Consider the following 16,903-nt stretch of genomic DNA (forward strand, 5'->3'; position numbering starts at 1 on the left):
GTCCCCTTCCTGGTGGCAGTCCCATGGAGCAGGGGCTGCAGGTGTGCAGGAGGGTCACTGCCCTGCTTCTCTCCATGGCTTTCTGTAGGAGTGGGCCCTGTCCCCACGCTCTCTCAGTCCTCCTTGTCCATCACTGGGCTCTGTCTCCATCCCTTGTGGCGTCAGCAGGGGATGCCAAATCCATTCATGAATTCTTGCCCAGCATAGTTTTGGGGGGAACTTTTAGGATGACTGCGCCTTTGTATAGAGAGATACAAACCAAAGACTTCAGCCCGGAGCCGAGGCACAGGCCAAAGTGTTTTGTTGTTGTTGTTTTTTGTTTGTTTTTGTTTTTTTAACAAAAACCCAGATGGTGCAGCTCATTCCCCAAGCACGGGGTTGGGGGAGGCTACTCGGGGTGCAGACCGCAACGCTCTGGGGTCCCTGGTTTTGGGTCAGTATTTTGGCAGGGATTGCAGGGAGGGAAGTGTGGGGCTGCAGGCTGCTTTGGGGAGATCCGTGGGGCTGTCCTGCTTCAGCGTGGAGTCTGAGGACAACGCCTGGGGGTCACCGTGCTGTTGCACATATCAGGGTCGCTGCATGTTTGCACAAAGCCCGCTTGGAATTATGGACGTGTCCCATGCCACACAGCATTTGGAAGTGTTGGCTTCTTGTTGGGGTTGGAAATAAGCATGCCAACAGAGTCCTTAGTTTGCTTTCTTCGGGTTTCTTTCGGTCCTGGGCTGAGTTCTACCTCGTTACCTTGCTGGTAAGGAAGGGTCTCCAGGTTGGGAGCTGGGCTAAGCATTCCAGCATGTAAGCAGCCATTGGGTTTCCATCCCATTGCACCTCCTTTATTTTCTTCCCCCCCCCCCCCTTTTTTTTTTCCTGTAGTCAACTGTTTTTATGACAGTGGAGAGGTGATGAATGGAAAGTAATTGTAGGGTAACGAGGTTCATCACAAAGGTATGGTGTTTTGATGAAGGCTAAACATAGAGATTACCTGCAGGTAGAAGTATTGTATCGTTGTACCTTAGAAAATTATCTATTAAATAGGAAGGGGGTGGGATGCTTAGGATTAGAGTAGGTCACACAGCACGGCTGCGGCCCATCTGTCAGTGGAGGTATTGGGAGCAAAACAGGTTCTGTGGTGTGGGAAGAAAGCAGAGTGAGCTCAGGGAGCTGCAGCAAGAGCAAAACCTTATGTAAGTAGGGCAGCACAGGAGAAGTTTTCAGTATCTCAAGAACCTTTGTATGGTCACCTATGGTGACCTGGCTCGGTGCTCACCCTGCTAGTTGCATCCTGGAGTCATCAAGTTGTGTGTTGGCTGAAGAGCAGCTGGGGATGAAGGATGTGGTTCTGGGACATCTCGGCAGCTTCTGGTGGAACATACTTGCATTTGGGGGCTGTGGGGTGTGTTTCTGGTTGGGTTTTCAAGGCTGTGGGTGGAAGGAGACTTCTCTGTGTGTCTGAAGTGACTGGTGTGGCATTTGGACTTGGGGAACCCAGTAGGTACCGCTGCCCTCCATCCAGCTCCTTGGCAGCTTCCCTGCTTTAGGCATGCATTATTTTTTCAGGTTGGAAACTCGGGGTGGGAAGACATCTGGGTTGAATCCCCTTGCCACCAAGGAAGAGTTTCCTCTCTCCTTCAGGTTGCTTTTGAGCATCCAATCAGTGACACCCCATCCCTGAGCTGAGGGGAAGAAGCAAACGGGAAAAAAATGAAGAACTGTTCTAATGAAACGGCTGCTGGTGTTAAATAGGGCTTGGGCAAACCCTCTGCAGGAGGTGAGCTGCTCTTTTCAGGTGCAGATCAGGGTGTGCCTGAATCTCTCTCACTCTTATTCTTGCTGTCTGCTCCGTGGAGCGTACGGCTGCCCATCTGTCCCTCCCACCCTGTCTGTCTGCACCCATCTCCTCTCCCTTTGGGGCCGTTCAGTGCCGACCTCAGGCCCATGGGGTGCTGGAAGCATCTGTCTCCATATTTATACACCCAGGGTTGGGCCCAGGGGCATCCTCTCTGTCTGCATTCTGTTGATTCTGTATACTAAAGAACTGTAAATAAAGTTTAGCGTTCCTATTGTAACAGATTAATTTTTATGCAATAAATTATATTTCCTAGTCTAATAATTAAAAGCGAAACAAAACAATGACAACAAAAAAAAGTAGACAATCTGCTCTCTCCTCCTGCGTGCATCGCTCGCCTGTTGGTTCCTGATGGGCTTGGCGGCTGGCTGGAGCTCTGTGCCCTGTGGACCCTGCTGCTCTTGGGACTGGGGAGGGGATATGGGGACCCCTGCTGATCGTGGCCAAATTTCATCCATCTCTTGTGCCTGCAGTTCAGCTCTGGTGGTTATCCTGACCACCCCAAATGGTTTTCCCCCCACCTGCTTTCAGTTGCAGGTATGGCACTCCCAAGGGACGACGGCCTTTGGCCATGGTGGCTTGGGGTCACAGTAGGGAATGGTCTGCCCTTCTTGCTTTCCCACAGCGTGTTCCCTGAAATACTCGGCCCTTTCCTTCCCCTTAGCCCAAATCTCTGCAGTCGGTGCATTGAATTGACCAGAGCCGACCCGTGGGTCTACAGTGTGGGGCATCTCTCAGGTGTGGGTAATGCTGACTTGGGGGACTGTCAGGGCTTCATTAAGTGCAGCCTGGCTTTGTTTACCCCGCTTGACTGGAACATGCCCTCGTGATGTGATCTGAGAAGAGTGGGTTTTTTGACATGATAGACCTCAGCAGGTCAGAAATACCAGGCAAATCCCTTGGAGCCGATGGGTTACCAACTCAGAGAGGCTGCGCTGGTTCCTCAGATGCTTTTCCAGCCTGGCTCATCGATGTGGATAAAAATTCCAGGAAGAAACCTCTGCAGCGATCCCTCTGTACTCCTCCAGAGCCTTTCCAGCTCAGCGCACTGCCACTGGTGATGCGGGTTGGGCATGAGCCTCTGCTTGGCTGCTCCCAAAGAGAAAGCACTGCGTGTGAGTGTGCGCGTGCCCTTCAGTGCCACATCTCCACTCTGCAGCACCTCCAGGGACGGTGCCCTCACCACCTCCCTGGGCAGCCTGTGCCACTGCGTTACCTCTCTTAACAGAGGAGAAACGTGCCCTAACATCCAAACCTTGGGAGAGGGAGCCCTCGTTATCCCCGTTGAAAGCTAAGAGTTGAGGGGGAGGGGGGGTTAGACGACAAATATGCCTTGAAAAGGTGGAAACACGTCGGGAACCGAAGGTGGAAGGAGGAAACATAGGGGAGGAAGTGATGCTATCCGGGCTGCCGAGCAGGGGGCGGGGTACCGCTTCCCATCTCTTCCCTTCCGTCCGCCGCGGTACCGCCCGGGGGCCGGACCTGGTCCACCCCTCGGGGCGGAGCGGTGTCGGCGTGTCCCGGCTCGGCTCGACCCGGCCCGGTACGGAAGGAACCGACGGGGCGTACGGCACCCGAGTAAGTGGGGCTGCGGGTGGAGGGATGACACGCAGCGTTTCCCCCCGTGCAAAATCCCCCCCTCGCAGCCCTTAATGGGGCCTTCCTCGCTGCTTTTGCCGGTAGGGAACGGGAGGAGGGGTCCGTTGGGCAGAGCCTGGCGGAGCTGCGTGGCTGTGTAGTCGCCCTGCAAAGCCCTTTGCTGTTGCACCGGTTTTACAAGCGGCTTCTCAAAGCCCTCGCCGTGCTGAGTTAGTTTCCAAGCCTAGGGGCGTGGGGTCAGTTTCCAGGACGCTGTTGATGGGTCACAGCACAGCGTAATGTGCTGAGCGAGGTCACGAGCTGTTATGATGTTCCTCCGAGCCTTGCAGGAGCTGGGTTTCCTGCTTACAAAAGGGAAAAGCGAGTGAAGGCACAGGTTAATGATTAGCCAGGTGCCGTGCTGCCTGCTGGATGGGCACACGGTGCTGCTATGGCAGACCTGGCTCAGTCTCACCTTCCGAGCTCTCAGCCCTCCCAAGCCCAGCACCATTTCAGCTGGGCACCCACAGAGCGGTTCCAGCTGCCTCCCTCCTTCTCATCCCCTTCTTGCTGCTGTTTTACAGCGTGCCAGCACCATGCTCCCAGCGGGCAGCATCATTCCCCCGGACGAAGAGCCGCTGATCGAGGAGCCCTCAGTGAACAGAGCCAGCCGAGCGAAGCCGAGCGACCGCCTCTATGGGGCTTACGTGATCTTCTTCCTCCTGGGAGTCGGGTCTCTGCTGCCGTGGAACTTTTTCATCACGGCCAAGCATTACTGGGCTTACAAGCTGCAGAACTGCTCGGAGCAGGCGGAGCCGGCCCCCTCCGACCTGCGGGTGAGTGCGCGCCAGTCGGCATCACCGAGGGAGCACACGAGCAAGCAGTGTGCTGTCCTAGCGGTGGTGGAGTCACCCTGCAGGCTCTCAAGAGCTCTGGCAGGTGTGACTGGAATAGCTCCTGAGGCTGTAAGTATCTGGCTCCTGGCATATAGCATGGGGAGCTTGTCACGCTGTGATTGATGCACACAGGGGGCAGCAGTGCACGCAAGGCACTTCTTTTCTTCTCCCCCAAAAGCCTTATCTTGCTTCTCCTTGTCCTTGCACAGGGATGTCCCCAGCAGGCATGGCCTCTGTTTGTTTCCTTGCTCCCTCAACAAAGCGTTGCTGTTTCCTTCTGGCTGGAGAAAGCGTGGTTGCAATGAGTCTGCATCCTCTCCTCCCGCTGCCTGGCTTGCTTAGGTGGTTTGGGCACATTTTTTTCACAAGCACAGAGCCAGGTGCAACACCCACGTTTTCTCTGTGCTTTCTGACACCAGTATGGCAGCCATATCTGTGCTGATTTTGGTAGCTATGAAGCCTGATGTGTGGGCTTCTTTGGGCAAGGAGGAAGCACAGTGCAACTGGTGGTGCTTGGACGATGATGCTGGAGTACCTGGGTGGGTTAATGGACATCATCATGGTGCAGCCAAGCTGGTGCTGAGTGGCCCTTCCTCTGTGCTGGAGAGGATGCTCAGGGCAGGGTACAAAGCATGCCATCCTCCCACATCTCACCTGCAGGAAGCTCATCCCAGGGAGTTTTTGAGGCTGCTGTAGGGTAAACTGGGCATCCTTGCAAGAGCTTTCTCAGCATCACAAAGCTTCATGTTTGAGGCAGTGTTGGGCTGGATGGTGGCCCATCCAGAGAACCTTATTTTCCTCTCTATCCTAAAAACTCACGCTCCTGAGCATGAGGATTGTTACTTCTGTCAGTGCAGAGCAACACGGTGTTGTAGCTGAATCAAAAAGAAAGCTATCAGCCCCTATTCCAGCCCTTCTGAAAGCACTCTGGCTGTGGCAAAGACTCTCCCAAAGGCTTGAAACTTGCAAATGATTTGTGATTCAAGTCCAACACATCCACTGGGCGTGGTGACGCTTGCTGCTGGTCAGTGGCATAATGTGATCCTGTTGGTTTGTAGCTACGTTTCTAACCATGTCCATGGGAGTGATGCAGGCCATTGCAGAGAGTCAGCAGAAATAGAAGAGCCAGCTCATAGTCTTCCTTCTTGTTTTCCTTTTGACCAGAAACAATAGCAATTGAAACGCTTCTGCTTGTTCCTCCTCTTCCGGCAGCATTTGGTGGGTAAGGTGGAGTAAAATTTCCCTGCGTGACCTAGTGCAGCTCAGATTCCCAAGTTTCTTAAGTACTTTCTCAAATTCCCTTCCTGCTGCTCATGCAAGCAAACGAGCGTTTCCCCGTGGTGCTTGAAGCACAGCATCACCGTGAGCGCAGATGTACTTCTGCTTGGTGCAGAGCTTTCTAAAGCTTTGTTTCCTCACCGCCGCCTCAGAGAGAAAATTAACTTGGAAGCGTATTAAATATCCCCGGGGGGGTTTTGAGGGGGGTAGGTTGGTAAATAAGGCTTAGTTTTAGCATGTTGTTTTGTCTCTTCCCTAATTCATTGTATGTCTGCAAGAGCTTTGAGCCTGCTGCTTCCCAAGCTGATGCAGTAAGTGCAGGCATTTACATCTCCGTGCCTACAGCCCCTCTAGGAGCGATTATTAGATTTCCCGTCGCTTTCAGTAAAGCTCTTGATGGTGAGGAATAAATTAACGTGCTTGTAAACTGATTAAAAGAAGACAGTGCAAAGCTGCAGAGAAACCTGGAGCGGGGAGAGCAAAGGTGCTCAACGTCTCCTGGTTCCTGGCTGCGTGCTGGGGTTGGGCAGCAGCACCTTTAGTGCTGTGTCGTGCCACATTGAGGATCTGGAGCTCACTGTCAGCCCACCTGACCTTTCTTTTCCCACCCAGGACTACTTTGAGAGTTACATCTCCATCGCTTCGACTGTGCCCTCAGTGCTGTGCCTGGTTGGAAACTTCCTGCTGGTCAACAGGTGCGTGTAGGGTGGGCCACCCTCCCCTGTCCTCCTCAATCCTTTCTGCCCCACGAATAGAGAAGGGTCACGTAGTTCCTCCCCAGGGTACCCGCCAGCGTCCGCATCCTGTCCTCCCTCTTCATCATGCTGTCCATCTTCCTGGTGATCACGGTGCTGGTGAAGGTCGATACGTCCTCCTGGACCACCCCTTTCTTTGCCCTCACTATCGGCTGCGTGGTGGTGGTCAGCGGTGCCTCCACCATCTTCACCAGCAGCATCCTGGGCCTGAGCAGCCGCTTCCCCATGAGGAACTCGCAGGCACTGCTGGCAGGTGAGCATGCTGGGTGTGAAGGGTCCCCTCCTGCTGTGTCCCTGCTCCTGGTGAAGTTTATTCCCTTTGCTGTTTTGTCACGTGGCGTTCATTTTAGAAACTACACTTTGCCCTATGGAAAGAAAAAAAAACCAAAAACTTGCAAACTGAGATAAAGGGAAGTTGCTGAACGAGAAGCATGGTGGGTCACATGAGCCAGCGCTCTCATTTCTGCAAATGCCCTGCAACACCCCAGTGCTGATGTCTCAGCGGGAACAGACCTTCACCATCCCTGCCCAGGGGAGGATGGCCCTCACTTTCCCTGCAGCCAAAGCCACAGCATGCTCTGTGCTTTCCCCAAGTGAGGAGGTGCTGTCCTTTCACTCCTCGCTTAGCATCTGGAGGAATCTGAGGAGTTGCCTTGTTTCCTCCAGCAGCATTTACATGCATTTCCATAAGTGATGAGGGGCACGTGGGGGAGCTGTGAGTGATGAGCTCCCTGGAGGCTTGCTGGTGTTGATAACGTTATGAATGTGCTGTAGGACGCTTGGGAAACCATGAGGAAAAGGAAAAAAGAATCAAACGGAGATGGAGACGCTTTTCCTGGGGGATGAAATAGGAGTGTTTTAATGAGTTTGGTTCATCAGGTTGGGTCACATGCTGTCTCTGGTGGGACGTGACAGAGGGGGCTTTGGCTCCACCAGTCCCCACAGACAGCCACCTTGCAGGTCAGGCTATGGGCGGCACGGTCAGTGCCGTCGCCTCCGTCATCGACCTGGCAGCAGCAGCCAATGTGACTGACAGTGCTCTGGCTTACTTCCTCACGGCGGACATCTTCCTCGTAGTCTGCATCATGGTGTACCTCCTTCTGCCCCGCCTGGAATACTCCAGGTACGGCTGGGGTTTTGGCAGCTAAAACCACGAGATGAAGCTTGTCATGGGCTGAGAGCTTTGTCAGGGGGAGAAGAATGGAGTTATAGAGTTGTAGAATAATTTGGGTTGGAAAAGATATGTATTTTGAATGTCTTCATTAAGGTCTTTATTGATTTGAGATTGAATCTCAAGTGCTACGTTTGGTGTTGGACCTCTCACTACGAGAGAGATGTGGAGGTCCTGGAGCTTGTCCAGAGAAGGGCAGTGGAGCTGTGAGGGGTTTGGAGCACGTGTCTTATGGGAAACTGAGGATGGGGTCAGTCTGGAGAAGAGGAGGCTCAGGGGAGACCTCATCGCTCTCTACAGCTCCTGAGAAGAGGTTGTGGTGAGGTGGGGGTTGGCCTCTGCTCCCAGGTAGCAGCAATAGGACTGGAGGGAGTGGCCTCAAGTTGTGTCAGGGGAGGTTCAGGTTGGGAGTTTGGACACATTTTATCTCCTAAAGAGCAGTGATGCAGTGGCACAGGCTGCCCAGGGAGGTGTGGGAGTCACCGTCCCTGGAGGTGTTGTGGAGATGTGGTACTGAGGAACGTGGGCAGTGGGAAATGTTGGTGGTAGGTGGACGATTGGAGCGATCTTTTCCAACCTTAATGATTCTGTGATCCTATGACCACCAAGATCATTGAGCCCAACCGTCAGCCCATCATCACCATGCCCACTGAGCTGTGTTCCTCAGTGAGGAAACACTGCTGGTGATGTGGTGCTGAACACCCCCAGCCCCCCAAATGTCCAACTTCTGATCTCCCTCCTCCATTTTTCAGGTATTACATGGGAAGCTGCTGGGAGGGCCCATCACTGCCCACCACATCGCCCAGCAGCCCCATGGAGGACGAGGCAGAGCCAGGAGGCTCAGCACACATCCTGCCCCAAAGCACTGCCGTCCCTCCACTGCGCCCCATCCTGCGCAAGACTGCTGCCCTTGGCTCCTGCCTCTTCTATGTCTTCTTTGTCTCCATCATCATCTTCCCTTCGCTCTCCTCCAGCATCCAGTCTGTCCACCAGGCCTCGGGCAGCCCGTGGGCCATCAAGTACTTCGTGCCACTGACGAGCTTCCTGCTGTACAACTTCGCTGACTGGTGCGGGCGGCAGATCACCGCCTGGATCCAGGCTCCTGGACCCAACAGCAGGCTGCTGCCCGCCCTCGTCCTCCTCAGGACTATCTTCCTCCCACTCTTCATCCTCTGCAACTACCAGCCACGGACCCACGTAAGGACGGTGCTCTTCAACTGCGACGTCTACCCGGTGGCCTTCACCACGCTGCTGGGGCTCAGCAATGGCTACCTGGGGACACTGGCCCTCATCTATGGCCCCAAGATCGTGCCCAAGGAGCTGGCTGAGGCAGCGGGGGTGGTGATGAGCTTTTATCTGGTCCTGGGGCTGGCCCTGGGCTCTGCGTGCTCCGTTCTGGTGGTGCACCTCATCTAGAGGAGAGCTGGAGGAATGCTTTTGGTTTGTCCAGCCAGGATGAGTTGGGGGGCAAAGCAAACAGACCAAAAGCCCTGTCTGCAGGGAAGCAATGAGAATGCCTGAGCAGTCAAAGAAACCTCTCCCTCGTTTAAATGTCCATGGAAATGGGCAGCTCGCTGGGTAAAACCCCGATGGCAATGTGGAACCAAAGGTACTCCAGCCCTTGAAGTTTTCAGTGATCCTGGAGGGTGAATATCAGCAAGGAAAGGGAAACTGGTGTGTGCAAGGGAGATTTCACTAGGGAATCTGATATGTGAAGAGGTGCTCTGTGTTTATAAGGTGCCTTTGGCCTGGGTTGAGAGAGGTCTGTAAAATCAGGGAGAGTTGCTGGAGGGGCTCTGATTACTGAGTTCACAGCAGAAAACTGGTTAATTAAAGCAACCGGGTGACATTACAGTCCCCAGGTGCTTTCAGGAGGGTGAGTTACTTTGACACCCACTAATAGGGCATATGACAGAGAGAAGAAGCTTTACAGCACTTGACTTTGCACACGTGGGCTCTGCAATCAACAGCACAAGCACTAGCAATGGTGTTAACATTTCTAATTCACTGGTTAGGTAGTGAGTGGCTCTGGATGCAAAGTGAATTACTTCTTGGAGTCATTTCTGAGATGGAAATGCCCAGGGTTGGCCGCACCCTGGTGGAATCTCATATACCTATGTCCTCAGCTTCAAGTGGCCTTGGGCTTTTAAAAACAGCTTAGAGGTCTTCTGCTCTGTGCTGTTTGGTTTTCCCCAGGGTGTTCTGAGGTCTGATTTTGCACGTCTGCTCATCCTCTCCATGACGTTACAGAGAGAAATGACCAAATACCTCTTGAGACAGGACTCGATTGTCTGATACCATTGGTAATAAAGTAAATTCTGCCTAAATGCTGGTGGCTGGAGTGATTTCTCTTGGAGATGCACATGGTGAGACACAGCTCGGGTTCCCTTCTGCCATGACTGACCATGTCTCGTGTGCATGATGGGATGGAGCCAGCCTGCATGGAGCCAGAGTCTAAAAAGGCTCTGCCAGATGGACTGTGGCTCATACCACCTCCTCAGCTGCTTCACAGAGATGAGCAGAGCTGTAAATATTTTCACTGTCTTTTGCTATTGATGTGTGTTGGAAAGTTGCAAGCTCTGCTGCAGTTCTGTTGTCAGAGATACTGATTCCCTAAACCTTCTTTGGAGCAGCATGGAGCCAAGTGATGGCAGCCTGGCTTCTTCTCACCCTCACTATTGTGTGTTCAGACACCCAGCTGAGGTTCAGGCTCGTGCTTGCCGAGGGCTTCATGTGGTGCAGAGGGAACCTGGCCGTGATCTGGCTGCTTCAGAAAGGACCACCGTGATCTCCACAGGGCATGGCACAGAACAAGCTGAGCAGAGTCCTGCAGAATTCATGAGTGTGGAATCACGAAGTGAAACTCTATCAAAACTCCCCTGGATGCCTACTCGCTGCCAAGGGGAAGAGCTGCTGCTTGTGCAGTGCCCAGGGCTGGCATTGCTGCCCAAGCAGCCTGTGGTGACCTGCGCTGCCTCCTGTGCCCGCCTTGGCTCCAGGAAGGGAGGAGGCTGTGAAATGGAAGAACAAAAATGGAAAGCTGCTACAGAGAGCGGTTGGATGGAAGGGCAGCAAGTGGAGGAGATGCATCTGTTGCAGCTTCTGCTCAAAAGAGGATGGCTGAGCCTGTGCCTGACCCTTTTTGTGTGCTTTCTGTCCTTAGTGGTGCCAGCTGCTCTGCTGCCAGTTCTGCAGCCTGTGTGTGTGCAGGCTCCGAGATGCGTTAAAGCCAACCAGCGTGCACTGGGAGGAAAGGAAACGTGCGTTACAGTGCGATGCTCGTGTCATGTGGGTTGCAAGCTACTTTCTGATCTCCAAAGCCTTACGTGGGCTGTCCCCACTGCTGAGTGATGGGAACAGTGCCTCCTGCTGCCCCTCCATCTGCAACACACGGTCCAGAGCTCTTGGCACAGTGCTGTGAGCGTTTAGCAGGTGGAGGCATCTTTGAAACCACCACTCTGTTCTCCAGCATCACAACAAGACAGGAGAGAAGCTGCCTCCTGCTGCGCATGCTTTTAGGGGCAGGATCCATCCTTCTTGTGTTTGGCCAGGGTGCTGGGTGAAAAGCAGCTGTGGTGGCTTTGCATTTGGTGGCTTAATGCCTGGAGCTGGGGCCATAAGGGTGGAGGCATGCGGTACCCAGCACTGTGGGGACCACAGCTCCGTGCAGACCATCCTCTCAGCAGCACAGTGCATCCTGATGCCTGCAGCCAGAACCATTCCTAACAGCCCTTCAAGTGAAAGATCCATCTTATCCTCTCCACCCCCATCTCATCCCATCCCATTCCTTAGCCATTTTCCCCTCTGCAGATGCTGGCTGAGTGGAAGCTTGCTTTGGCTTGGCGACCCTCCATGACTTTGCAGCCTGAGCCAGAGCACGGCTGGAAACCCCAAACCCCAGCTCAGGGGCCCCGTTCCCAGCAGCTGAGCTGAGCCGAGCAGAGCCGGGACACCACAGCCAGCTCTCCCCCCCCACCCCACCCACTCCAAACAGCTCTGCTTTGAAACGGCACCAGCCAGCTGCAGGCTTACCCGGCTGCCGTGCTCCTTCTGAGTGCTTTATGGGGTAATTTGTACTATATTTACACGGCGGCGATAAACAGTTTTTAAAATGGGAGCGAAGAAAACGCTGCCGAATGAATTGTTACAAAAAGGCCCCGTTTGCTATTCCAGCAGGGGGGAAGAAGAGGGGATAAAAATCACCGTCCTAGGGACATTCTGTTCGTCAGACTTGGGTATTTTTTCCTTGATTTGTGTGCCTAGCACGAGGAGAAGAAGCCGCAGATGCATGCTGAATTCTGCAGGGAACATATGCATGCATTTAAATCATTTACAGCATTTACTGGTGCAATTGTAAAGCACATTATTTTCCTGCATTTGTAATTAGGCTCTAAGCAGATGGTGAAGGACTGTAGCTTGTGATTAGAGAGGCTTGTGCTCTGCCGGGCTGCGCTTGGAAAGTTTCTCTCTCCTTGCTCATCGCTCCGATGGCAACGTGTGGCCGGGCCCGTGGGACCTCCATCTCTAGGAGCTGAGTCCTGCTCTCTCGCCTGGGATGGAAGGGAGGTAACGTGGAGCCGGGGAGGTGAGCTGCTGGCACGAGGTGCCGTGCGGTGCTGTGCCTGCAGATGGCACCTCCTGCTCTGCCTGCGGAGAGCGAGCAGGGAAAAAGAAAGCGGCTGCTCCGCTCCTCCGCAGGGGGCTTCGCTTTGCTCCGCCCGTAACTCCTAAGCAAGCGGTGCGATCCTAACATTGGCCCGCAAATCCCGTGGGACGCGAGCTCGGAAGCGAATGCGAAGCCGGCCAATGGCTCGCTGTCGCCGACAACGACGAGCTGCAACTTTAGGACGAGCTCCTGAGAGCAGACACAGAGCAAAAGCACGAGGGAAGTTTTCGGCCAGCATCTCAGCTAGCTGCAGGAGCTGCCTGCGCTTGGCTGTGGGCTCATGCATAAACCCAGGCAGCTGAAAGGGGACACTCAAGGGGCTGGCTCTGGTGTGTCTTGCAACGTGCAGCTGCCCCGTGCTACTCTCCCCCTCCCCCACAGGCTCCCTGTAGCCGCGGAGCACAGGGTGCGGCCCCCTGCCCAGCCCAGATCAATCAGCGGAGGAGCCGAGGTAATTGCATAATTAGCAGAAGCTGTGCGAGAGACAAGGGCTTAATTATCCTCTCCTGCGCCCGCGGAGGCATTTGCCAACTGCTGCTGCGGGAGGAGGGATGCGAAGGTGAGCGTGCGAGGGTCTGTGAGGGGTTTTGGCAATGTGAAGTGCTCTTGTTTGGGCTTTTAATTAGGAGCTGCTTGTGGGAAGCAGTTGAGGTTGTAGCTCTTAATTTTGTCAGTGAGTAACAAGCCGCTCTATGGAAGGGCAAGGTGACCGGTGCCACCCTAATCGTCTCGGGACCTGTCTTCCTTCTTGTCCCCATCCCCACAGCCACCCGTGGGATCTGGGGGGATTTCCCCAGAGGGCTGGGTGGAGGTGTGCATCGGTGGCCCTGTCCTGGTAACACCGGGTACCCGAGGGAGAGACGTGCAAGAATAATAACTACGTGCAGATGCTGGCATGCCTCTGAGCGTGATACTGATGCCGGCGTGCTGCCTGTATCTTGTTCCACTCATGTATGATTTACGTTGAGGCTGTGGGGCCCTCCTGCACAAGTTAATAATGTGAAAAGAAACCAGAAAGAGAGGTTGAGTTAAAACTTTTATGCCTGATGCGTGCCTTGAGCTGAGGACGCTTTGCAACAGGCAACCAACAGTGTGCTGGTGCCAGTGTGCTGCCAGACCCCTTTCCTGGGAGGGGGCTGAAGCTAGACCTTGTAATAATGGGGAGGCTTTGGAGGGGCACTGAGCCAGGTCCCCATCTCTGGGATGGTGCTCTGGAGAGGTCGTGAGCTTGGACCTTGTGGTCTTGAGGAGGATTTAGCAAACTATGTGACGTGGGGAGTGCTGAGCCTGGGCCCCATAGCGTGTGGGGGGAGGGGAGGTGGGACGGAGATGGAGGGCAATAGTGAGCTCCACGGGTGGAGGGGGTGCGCTGATCCGAGACCCCATTCACGGGGAGGGTGGGAGGGAGTGCTCCAGGGAGTTGCTCAGCCTGGACTCCATAACGTGGGAGATACTGTACCTGAACCCCTTAAAGTGGGGGTTCAGAGCCTGGATTCCATCCCTCAGTGCGTGCTGAGCCCGGTCCCCTTTCCCAGGGGATACAGAGGGGAAGTACTCTTTAGGGCCTGGCTGCTGGGCGGGGGGGGGGGTGGTGGTGAGATACTCCTTACCTGGGCGAGAGGCGCTGCACCAGCCTCCTCCGCGCCGCTCGGGCTCCTTCCCACCCCTTCCTCCTCCTCCTCCTTCCCCCGCTGCCGCCTAGGCTCGCTCGTCGCGGCTGGGGGGAGCGGCCCCGCCGCAGGTGATGTCCCCGCGGGCAGCTCCCCGCAGCAGGTAACGGGGTGCGGGGGTTCCTCCGCGATCCACGGCGGGGTTTGGGAGGGGGACGGGGATGGTACGGTGCTGCCCAACTTGTCCAACAGCGGCGGGTGCGGGGTGACTCGCCGCATCGGGGATGCGGGGTTGTTGTTTATTTTTTTTTGTGAGTTTTTCTTTTTATCATCCCCCCCTAAACCCCCAGCTCCTTTGCTTGTTCGTCCCTTCCTTTAAGTCATCTTCCCCTGAGCGCCTCAGGCGCTGCCCCGCGCGCATCCCGCTTTATTTAAAGAAATCGCTCAAACTTCAGCGAGGAAAGGCTGATCCCCGTGAAAGCAGCCGGCTGCACGGCATCGGGCTGTGGCAGGGACAGCGTGTCCACCTCTCCTCCCCGCGTTGCTTTTCGGTCTGCACAGCACCGGTCCTTCCGTTCCCATCCGCCGAGAGAGGTTCGGGATGCTACGGGGAGGTAAATCGCAGCCTGTTTGCCCAGTTGCAGTCGGGGATTACAGGTGCGGGGCTTCGTCGTCGGCGTTGAAACGGGAGGTTTTATATTAGGGTGAGGACCTGCCAAAGGAAAAGGGGGGGCATTGATGAAGGTGCTGAATGAAGGAGAAGGCAGCGGTTATTTGGGTTTGTGGTTTCGTTCTTGAAGGAATGGGCGAGCTGGGGGTGTCACCGTCCCTGGAGGTGTTGCAGAGCCGCGGAGATGTGGCTCTGAGGGACGTGGGCAGGCAAGGGTGGGCTGGGTGAGCTCAGAGGGCTTTTCAGACCTTGATGATTTCTCCAGTAGTGCGATGGTGTCATTTTGGGGGTGCTCTGCTGGAACGGGAAGTTTTGATGCTGTGCTTTCAGTGGCTTCTTGCTTGCGTTTCCCAGAGCTGCGTGGCCACCAAAGCCCTCCTGGTGACAGGTCTCCTGTGAGCAGATGTCCCCGCGGTGCTCCTGGCCCTCGTGCTGGGACATCTCTGCATGCAGCTCCAGAGAGCTGTGGGATGGGGCTGGAGCATGCCGTGCACCCGTTGTTATTCCCACGGGAAACATGTTTGTTAAAATCCAGGTGGCTGTTCTGGGGGAGGGAATTCTAACATTGCCATTCCTCCTTCCCCTGGGGAGGGAAGGGAGGAAATCCCTTTGCTGTTGCGCTTTTATTCCTTCCACTCCCTCCCTCCCCAGCACTATGAAGGCAAACTGCTTTGTAGCACAAAGTCCAGATTGTGTCAGGAAAGAACACCTTGTTGTTTTAACGCTCGATTGTAACAGGCTCCCTTTCTAGGAAAGTGTAAAAATTGATGTTCTCCACTTTTTTTTTTCCTTTTGTGATAAATGGGAGGAATGTTTGCAAGATAAATGGGAGCTGGGAACCCAACAGTGTGTTGCGGTGGTGCTGGGAAGCACACCCAGCCCTGCTTGGAGGACGCTTGTGTTGTTCCCACCACCCCACCCTGGAGCTCCATCAAGGATTTGGTATCAGAAGGGGCTCCCACTGCTATGGGGCAGTGTCCAGCTTGGTGAGATGATCAGGGAGAGCCAGAACTTCCCCAGGATGAAGCAGCAGGGCTGTTGGGGACTTCTGAAAAAGGGCTACATTCATCAAGTTTCAGAAGTGTGCTCTGCAGATGGTCCAGTGCTAATGCTTTGTGAATGAGGTTGTTGCCTCTTGTTGGAAATCTCCTCCCTTTTCCCCTTATGGCATCCCATGAAAAGAATTCCAGTGATGCTGCAGGAGGACAAGGGTTGATTTGGAGACTTTTATGGCCTAAGACCTACAGATATTTTAAAATATTTACAATTTGCTCCTTCCTCCTTGCATTGCTGAGGAGTCCTATTTCACCTTGTGTGGCTGGGATGGGGAATCTCGGTGGTTTCCACACAGCTCATTCAAGCCCTGCAGATCTCTGGAGTCTGGCAATCCGCAGCATGCTCTAACATGGGGCTGGATTAGCGTTTTTGCTCCAGTAGCCATCACATAATGCGTGCCCACTGGGGATGTTTGTTATTCTGCACATGCATGGTACACTTAGGTGGGTGTGTTATTTTCAGTTGCACTTCACAGTTGTCCTCCCTTGTGAGCAGAAAGCATCTAGCCCCCCAGTGCCCCCAGCAAGATGTGGGTCAGGCCCTTGGAGCCTTTCCTCTTGCTGCTTAGTCCACTGCTCTTTGGGATTGAGTCTGGAGAGAGGCTCTCATTGTGCAAGGCTGTGGTGTGTATTCTCCATGACCTGGGTTCTGGTGTAGGATCACAAAGGTTGGAGAGGACCTCTTATCTCACCTAGTCCAACCATCACCACTGAGTCATGTCCCTGTTGGTGCAACCCCCATGCCTTGTCCCAGTGTGCCACTGCTGCTCCAGACTACTAGATGCTTTGTGATGGAAAGCACTCCACCCCTTTGTGTCACACAGATGCATTGCCTTCACCTGTGCTCCCACAGCTGACTCAATGATTAATCAGTGGTTCAGGCCGTGATTCAGCAGTTCCCATACATCACCCATAGGCAGTGTGACAATCATTTCTGGGGTCTCAGTGCTGTCCCATGTTAGCATCTTCCATTTGGCCACAAGAAATGCTGACTTTAAATGTGGCAGGACAGGTGGCTGTGCACGCCCCAAAGGGGGAGATGTGCCATGTTCCAAAGGCCTGGAGGTGTTATTAACATTGCATGAACAAGGCTGTGAATGTGATGCTTGGGCTCGTAATGCTCAGATGATGTTCTGCAGTCGGGCAGCTGGAGTGTTCTGTTTGTGGCTACTGGGGCTGTTTTATGGTGCTTCCAGCTGGGGCAAAACACGAAGTCCAACACTTCCAACTAGGGCAAAGTTTTCTCACACTTAGTGAGGTCCAGAAGCTTCTGCTCAAACATAGTGTTTTCTTTTAAATCTGGAGCTTTTGGTTAAACAATATGTTCTGCAGCTAATGCTTGTTTTCTGTTGGAAAGGCAAACAAAAAGCTTCCACTT

The 16,903-nt window shown here is 54.2% G+C and overlaps 1 protein-coding gene across 1 annotated transcript; it reads left to right on the top strand.

Moving 5' to 3' along the window:
• Positions 1 to 3,376: 3,376 nt before the first annotated feature.
• On the top strand, positions 3,377 to 9,841 carry SLC29A3 (solute carrier family 29 member 3). Its single transcript, XM_065746346.1, is given in 6 exon segments — positions 3,377 to 3,424; positions 4,009 to 4,260; positions 6,211 to 6,293; positions 6,380 to 6,606; positions 7,314 to 7,569; positions 8,334 to 9,841. Coding segments are annotated over 5 exon segments (1,413 nt in total). The 5' UTR covers positions 3,377 to 3,424; positions 4,009 to 4,020; the 3' UTR covers positions 8,941 to 9,841.
• Positions 9,842 to 16,903: the final 7,062 nt, after the last annotated feature.

The sequence above is a fragment of the Cyrtonyx montezumae genome, unplaced genomic scaffold (genome assembly GCF_038088225.1).
Source record: "Cyrtonyx montezumae isolate F1298 unplaced genomic scaffold, pur_monq_1.0 scaffold_4, whole genome shotgun sequence".
NCBI classification, from domain to species: domain Eukaryota; kingdom Metazoa; phylum Chordata; class Aves; order Galliformes; family Odontophoridae; genus Cyrtonyx; species Cyrtonyx montezumae.